General features: G+C 48.0%; 1 protein-coding gene across 1 annotated transcript; it reads right to left on the bottom strand.

Moving 5' to 3' along the window:
* Nucleotides 1-968: 968 nt before the first annotated feature.
* On the bottom strand, nucleotides 969-5,690 carry LOC123105293 (WAT1-related protein At5g64700). Its single transcript, XM_044527337.1, has 5 exons — nucleotides 5,366-5,690; nucleotides 4,042-4,393; nucleotides 1,867-2,025; nucleotides 1,593-1,744; nucleotides 969-1,297 (listed from the first exon to the last, which is right to left on the bottom strand). Exons 1-5 carry the CDS (start codon nucleotides 5,632-5,634, stop codon nucleotides 1,126-1,128), a joined length of 1,104 nt encoding a protein of 367 aa, XP_044383272.1. The 5' UTR covers nucleotides 5,635-5,690; the 3' UTR covers nucleotides 969-1,125.
* Between the last annotated feature and the right edge of the window lie 2,638 nt (nucleotides 5,691-8,328).

Here is an 8,328-nt window from a genome sequence, read left to right as displayed (position 1 = left end):
CTCTCCCTCTTCCTATCCGCCGGTGGCTTGAGCTCGATGCTGCTGCAGGACGGCGGAGCTAGGGGGCGCTCCCCGACGACTGGCAGCGGCGGACGCGGCCGTACCCAACTGCGAGATGCTGGCGAGCGGCTCGGGTGGAGCATCTCCTCGCGCGGGATGATGTCGCGCAGGACGGCTCCTGGAGCGGCGCTGACTTGGACTCCGACGATGTGGGGAACAGCCGGATCCCGAGAGTAGGGAGGTGGGGGAGGTCGATGGCGAGGCGGGAGCCTGCCGCCAGAGTCGCCCGCAGCATGGCCGTACGCGGACGAATCGATCTGCCCTGGCCAGCAGCAGGTCGACGCCGCGGCTCCCGATTCGTTCGATCCGCTTGCTTCTGTGTCCCTTTTCTGCCTGCAACAATCGATCCGCCACCACGTGACGCTGCAGGGAGGCGGTGCACGGCACTGCCGGAGGAGGGCACGAGCTGCCGTGCCCGGCGTCGACCATCGGGTCTTGGTGGGCGGCCATGGCGTGGGCGAGTGGCGGCGTCGAGGCTCGCCGCGCGCAGAGGAGGGGCGGAGCTCGTCGGGGTGCAGACGGAGGGGCAACATCGCCTGAGAAGAGCTGGACCGACGGAGTAGGTGTTGTGCGTGCACACGAAGTACTCGACGAGATGCCAGAGCCTAGTCACCTCTCTACTGTTTATTCTTTGCCAAGTCAGCTTGACATGTGGGCCAGGCATGTCAGTTTTTCACTTAGTCGCGCCTCACAGCACGTTTAGTGCTTTTTGTTACTTACTTGCCGAGGAAGTGGTGGTTTTTTGAAATTTTTGACAAAAATGGTGGTTTTGCAGTATTCGTGCCACAAATGTGGTGGCTTTCAGTAATTTACTCGACGTTGGGCCACTCACGAGTGGGGCCGGGTCCACACGTCAGTGTGTGGGCTATACGCCAGAGATGCCGCGTCCTAAGAGAACATTGACAATATTAACCAAAAAAATTTTTTTAGTACTCCACATAATTTTTACGAGATTGATAGGCCCGGGCGCACCGGCTGAAATTTCAGCCAGTCACCGCGCGAACGTCCGATTCAGCAAATTTGGTTGTTCAACCTGGGTCTCGCTTTTCCTGTGTCAGTTGCTGTTTATACTTGTGATGTTAGTTTTGCCTCTTCGCAGTTTTCCTGTGTTGTCGCTTCATCTTCTTGACCTTGACTTTTCACTGGCATCACTTGTAGTGTCTTATTTTTCTTTTCGTTGCTTTTAGCCCAAAGCACGCTATATAGACCACCAACTAAAAGAAACCCTCCCAAAATACTGCAAAACAAAGGCCACCAAGTTTTATTTCAATCATAATTACAGTCATGAAAGATAATTAATTTAGAATAGCTGAACTGATTAAGCTTGCATTTTGTGACTAATCTTTTGGTGGGACAGTAGTCTTGTCTTTGGTTTTAGCAGTTTGAGCACGTTCCACAAAAAAAACATGCCACTCTACGTGGTAGACAATACTCTCTCATTTGTTATAAAAAAAATGCAATTTCTATCTTGTCATTCAATGATGTGTATGTATTCTTTTCATAAAAAAAATCCATGTGTTGTAAAAAATTACCTCCCCAAGTGGACAACTTCTCCGAGGAACAATGATGAGCAAAACATAGTGAAAACCAAAGCCAATGGATTCCACATCACGACAAACACCGGACCACTCATCTCCGCGCACCATGCTTGTAGGTACATCAACGCACCCGTCCCCAAGAAGGCCTGTAACAATGAAAACGAGTCCTCTGTGTAAGTTGTGCATCATCTTTATAAATTTCTACATTCAAATTTAAATTGCACAACTAAATAATAAAGAGATAAGGCAACATAGCTAATTAACTAACCGAGTAGAGGACCGCAAGGAAGCCAATGTCTAGCCCAAGCTTCCATTGGGTGAAGTCCTTCTCTACCACCACTGCGACGACAAAGGACTGGAGTGCACTAAACATGCATTGCATCGCGGTAGCCATCAGCTTGTTAGGATATTCCATGAGCAATGGAACCTGCATGCATTGCGTGAGACACATGCATTAAGCATGGGCACCCGTATGTTCAACCACATTAATCATTGTTTATGTTTTTTTAGTCTAATCATTATTTATGTGGGGAGCATCTCCACTCACATAGGACCCCAAGGTCTTTATTTATCATCGGCGCCAAAAAACGGCCCAGTCACGCCTTCAGAAGCCCATTTTTCGCCGGTTACGACCAAATTTGGCGCCGCAGACCCAGCCCGAAGCAGGCGCACTGGAGGGCCTGCGTCCGCCGGGGGAAACTTTTTTGCCGCGAAAGCCTGGTGGGCCTGCCGAGTCAGCGACCAGCCGCATTCATCGTCCTCCTCGCCTCGTTTTTCCACGGGGAACCAATGCCAAGGCTGCCGCCGGTCCTTCCATTTGATTCCTCACGGGCGGCGCAGTAAAGGTGAGCCAGCGCACGCCCCGCCCCCTCCTGCCACGCGTACACACGCATGTTGCCCGCTCGCCGCCCACCAGCTGCTATAAAAAGCCGCCCACTCCCTCACCGGTGACCGCACACTCTCCTCTCCCCCTCGCCGAAGACGGCCCTCTCGCCGCCGACGACCTTCTCGCCCTCTCCCCTTTCTCCCACCTCCGACGACCAATGGTCGAGCGCTACCCCGGCGACCGAGTGGCAGCCAATGGCTTCGGCCGCCGTCACATGCGGGAGGACGAGGCCAGCCTCCTCTACGAGGCGGACTACCCAACCCCGCCGGACATGCGGGTGCCGGGCTCCGGGAGGCTCAGCGCCGGGGTGTCCCAGTGCCGCCGACGCCCGCAGCCACTGATGAGCGCGCCGAGATCGCGCGCACCCTTTGTTGTTACCGGAGAGCGCGCGGAACGAACCGAGGTACGCCCCAAACGGCAACACATGCTGTGGACTGCGTACTTCAACTGCCGCCATGCCGACCAGCTTGCCTCCACAAATGGCGTCGAGCCTCGTGGGCGCCACCACTCCGAGGGGCGCCACCTATGATGGGGCGTCCACGGGCGCACGCTCTAAGCCGTCCTCGAGCACATCAAGCCCGGCAACGAGCACCCGGCGCCGCCCTCCTTCTCGCTGCCGCGGCAGCTCCTGGACGCCGAACCGGATGGACACGGCCTCCTCGTCCTCATCGGGCTCCCGCTCCTCCTGGTCGTCGGCATTCCTCCCCGTCAAGTCGGAGCCGCTCGGGCGGCGCACCCGTGGCGGCGCCCTCATCATCAATGAGGGAGGTCGTGGTACCTCTGCTCCCTCCTCCCGCCTCGTCAAGTTGAAGACGGAGCCGGGGCTCGTCGCCGTCAAGAAGGAACACGAGGGCATGGCCGCCGACGATAAGATCGCCCTCAAATTGGCGCGGGACGACTACGTCCGGCTGGAAATGGAGTGTTAGCGCCGCACCCTCGAGGAGAATGCCGCTTGGCGTCGCGGACGCGACGAGGCCGGCCTCATCGTCCTCGACGACAGCAACGACAAGGCGCCAAGGCCGTCCAACCCCCCACGCATCGGCAACATAGGTCAGGGGTGTAGCAAGGATGGCGGCGATGGCGATGACGGCGACTACACCAACTTCTACAGGTCCTCGGCATGTAGAAGGTGGGCGGGCGGCTACTACTACTAGTAGTAGTAGTTTTAGTTTTTCTTAATTATGTTTAAATTTTGTACAAATATGAATGGAACGGCTATATTTCCTCCAAAATATGTGTCGTGTTTGGCCGAGTTTTGGCCGAGTTTTATTTTTTTTAAATGGCGTTTGCGGCGACCTTCGGGGGTCGGCTGGGAACCCAATCCCCCCACGCCGATTTTTTTGCCGGCTCGCCCCCAGGAGGCACTACTTCAGGCCTTAGGGGCGCCGAACCAGTGGAGATGCTCTTATTCGGTGGTTGTGTAAGTGTGATAGATGAACTTATTTTGTAACTTGGTGCCAAAAAAATCAGTGATATGTATAAGTATGAAAATAATAAATGAAAAATAAATAATAAAGCATAATCTACCGATGACATGCCAGTTAGAGCCTCACTGACCTGCAAGATAATCCAGAGAGACCAGGTTGTGCAAGAGAGGATGAGAAGGAATGTGCCTCTGATCCACACTTCATTGCCGACATTCTGCGTCATGTGAGGGAAGACAGGGTGATGGGCGAGGGGGCGTATGGACGGGCCGGCGTAGAAGGCGACGACGAGCACTCCGGCGAGGCAGAGTGCTACACCTGCGAGCTTGCCTAAACCAGAGCGCCTATGAAATTTGATTGTCTCCATCCCCAGAACCAGCGCGAGGAGGAAGGTGACGACGGGCATGGAGTTGGTGGCTGCCGAAGCCACCGTTGCGGAGGTCTGCTTCAGGCTCGCGTGGTACAGGTTGAGGGTAAATGTGTTCCTGGGAGTCACGGGCATGATTAATTAATTTTTGGAGGCACAAAAGACTAATAGTTTTTTTCTAGTGGAAGGCCCCCACTCCCCTAGAAGATTTCTTGACAAATTTCGGCGGTTCTTGCTCTGACTTGCATGAGGCTGGTTGTAATAGGGGGTATCATATACTAGTATCATACACTCCCTAATGCATAGTATTATATATTAGTATCATGTAGTATTCTATTTATTGCCATGCATGACACATAGTAGCATAACATTTATTATGATACGGTATCATGATATGATACTCAACCCTCTATTTCTTCATTTAAGTTTATGGCACCTCATCAAAATTGTCTAGTTGACATGCATGATACTAACTATGATACTACCATTACGACCAGCCTGAGGCTCTGCCAGTGGTCAAATTTCTACCATACCATGCATGGCGTAAAAATCAAGAGCTATGGTTGACTTTTGTTATTTCTCTGAAAATCGATGCATGTATTTAACTTAGGTGACCCTTTTTCCATTTCAACATCAGAATCGGATATTTCCTTTTTCTTTCTGGGACATCGATCCTTTGCCAAGGGTTCAAACTTAATGAATTTTTGGTAATGTCATTGGGTACCAAGGTATTTTTTATGTTGAATTAAATCATTTTTTAGAAATAATTCTGGATATTTTGACAATGATATAGAAGATATTCTTTTAATCTAGATTCATATAAAATTTGAGTTTAATCCAAGTTTTCCTAATTCAGTCAAACTTGTTAAAAAACATCCTTATGCGATCCGAAATATATTTTGAGCCTGCCCTTAAACCATTTGTAATCCAGCCCCCCCCCCCCCCCCCCCCCCCCCCCCTCTCTGCTGGTGATTTTGCTTTTGATCTTACGACGCAGGAGTTGACGTCTATCGACTACATGTTTAGAGGAAAAAAGAAGAGGATTGCCGAAATGCTGCCGAGTAGCAAATGCATGGTCATATATGTGTACCCGAGCAAGGCATATATGAAGAACTTGAAAAGCAGCCGGCATGACATCGCTTGTGCTGGTGTTGAGGTTGTTGATCGGCTCCGGCGGCAAGCGCAGTCGATAAGCGCCATTGGGAGGAGGAGCGCGGTGGCGGCGGCGAGGCGGTAGAAGATGAAGACGTAGGTGTTCATGCCACTGTCGAAGGCGGCCTTGGAGACGATGAAGGTGCCCATGTTGATGGTCTGGATTGCCACAGCGACCACATACGGCTTCTTGCTCCCGCCGGCCATGTCAATGGCGTAATGTCGGCCACGCACACGACTACTTTGATGCGGTGTAATGTGTGTATGTGTGTTTCACTTGCAGAAAGGGGCCGTGCCTGGTCCTACTTTATAGTCCTTGCTGCCTTAATTAGTCTCGTCCCACTTGTATACGCAATTTATGTTACTTTCCTGGTTTAACATGCATGATTTGTTGGTCATAAAGCACTAATGACTTTCGTCTAAATGGTTTAACATGCATGATGCGGCCTACCGCCAGCTGTGTGTGATGTATTTCCTGGACTAGTACCACTCAAGATTTGGTTCAAGAAGATTTCAATATTATATGTGATCGACGTGCGCTCCATGATGTGACACACGCATGATTTCGATCGGCAGTGTGTGTGTACGTGGTTGTACCGTGTGCTTTGCTTTGATCTGAAGCGAGACATGTACGTGCACTTTCTCAAATAAAAAAAGAGCAAATCAAATTAAATAATATAGTAGTAGCTCTATCGAGATTCCAAATCTGCAATAATGTTAGTTCCCTTATACGCTGTCTCAATAAAGATTTGGTTCAACAAGAGGCTAATAAGAAGTGAGTGATTTGACTCAATAAGTTTCCATGGTTTGTGATTTAACAATTTCATAAATAACTCAAGATACGATTTTGGTAAGATGAGTAGCAAAATTCAATCTCAAGACCCCTTGCATTCCAAAACAACCCTGGCATATCAAACAGAGAGGAAATCGACTTCCTAATTACTTTTCCCATTATCTACTTGTGACAGCCTGACACCGATTCAATCCAAGATTGCAATTATATTTTTGATCTATTTTATTTGTCAATGCATCATGTCATTAAAATTTTGCAACCAATTTGTTAAACTCAAACAAGCAAATTGCGATCTTTTTATCTATTTAAATTGAGGGAATTCACATGGCGATTTCTCTTTATAACATATCCTCCCAATAGTTTAGGGAGCTATAATGAATATTTCATTAATTTGGAATCACCCATGAGCACACTTACAATTTATATCCCGTGTCACCTTCCCAAGCTCCATCAATTTTCCGTCAATTTTGGACACTTCTAACTCCTACCTCTACTTCTAACTCATTTGGTTTAAATTCAAATCATATTGAATTTAAATATATTTTTGAAGTGTTGGAACCAACTTTCTTGGCTTGGTATAACTCCAATAAGTCCCAGAAAAGTGTTTCGTAATTTTCCAAGCCCTTTTGATATTTACTTTCTGACTTTGCTTATTGCTCTTTTTCTGGAATTAGCAAAGCGGCTGCTTTGCCCGCTTGATGCGCGGGCTAGAATTTTGATTGTTTAATAATGATATCTTATTATTTGATCTTTCTAAAGAAACACTCAAACCAAATGTACTTCGTCTTAGCTATTTTTGCTTTCCTTTTTACGTATAAATATAAATATATGTTGTCCATTTATCATTTACCTTGTAGTTATGCATGACGTACTCACTGTATTTTTATCAAGTTGCATTGTAATATTATTTATTGAAGCCAAAATCTAATAATTCTTATTGTTTTAATGTAAGCATAAGTATGTTTTCTAATGTTCGAAAGATTTACATATTAAATTCTATTTTAGTGGCTTTTTTACTTTAATTTTTTTACTACAGTATGTAAAATCAGAGTGCATTTATATAACATATATATACATTAGAAGTGTCATGTTGTATATTCATTTCCATTATCATTTGATTCAGTTAGTTAAAGCTCATGCACTAAGCAAGACCAATGTTGGTCCATATTATCAGGTAAGCAACGTTTGCTATAACAATGTCCATAATTTTTAGGGAGAAAAACATCGTCCGCGCTACAAAATTAGTGTCCACACTACCACGTACAGAACAACTTTAAAAGTTGGCTGTAGCATTCTTAATTACAAGATAATTAGAACTCCTTTTAAAATTATTATAGTATGTTACTTGGGTGTCATGCTTAAGTTGGTCGGATTGTCTCTGGTTGATTTTATCTTAAATAAGATTTTAATTACATATTGTTCTAGTTGCAAAAAAAATGTTATCAAGTGTACCCAGTTAAACTTACACTAGTAGAAAAGGGGGCATTGGTCCAGGCCGGGTCAGCCCATTAGTCCCAGTTCAATCCAGAACCGGGACCAATGGTGGCATTGGACCCGGTTCATGAGCCCCGGGGGCCGGCCGGGCCACGTTGGCCATTGGTCCTAGTTCGTCTGGACCTTTTGGTCCCGATTGGTGGGACGAACCGGGACCAATGGGCCTCGCTCCTGGCCCACCATCATTGGTCCCGGTTGGTGGCTTGAACCGGGACCAAAGGTTGCCCTTTGGTCCCGGTTCAAGCCACCAACCGGGACCAATGAGGTGCCTATATATACCCCCTCGCGTAAGAGCAGAGCACACTGCTCTGTTTTTTCTGGCCGTCGAGGGGGGAGGGCTTGGTGGTGCTCTAGCTCACCTCCTATGCACACAAGGTGTTCGATGAAATGCCCGAGCCACACTACTTAAGCTTCCTCCTCTCCAAGCTCGACCTCCAAGCTCCATTTTTCTCAATATTTGTCTAGGTTTAGTGGTCCGTCACGCCCCGTCCCCGTCTTCACCGCCGTCGATCACCCGCGCCGATCTCATCATCGGCACTACCGTGGTGAGCCTCTTGTTCTTATCTTCTTTCTGAAAGGAAAAATATTCTTACTTGTATGTTTAGATAGATACT

This window comes from Triticum aestivum, chromosome 1B, assembly GCF_018294505.1.
Source record: "Triticum aestivum cultivar Chinese Spring chromosome 1B, IWGSC CS RefSeq v2.1, whole genome shotgun sequence".
In the NCBI taxonomy this organism is placed as follows: domain Eukaryota; kingdom Viridiplantae; phylum Streptophyta; class Magnoliopsida; order Poales; family Poaceae; genus Triticum; species Triticum aestivum.
This window is presented reverse-complemented; position numbering and strand designations above follow the sequence as displayed.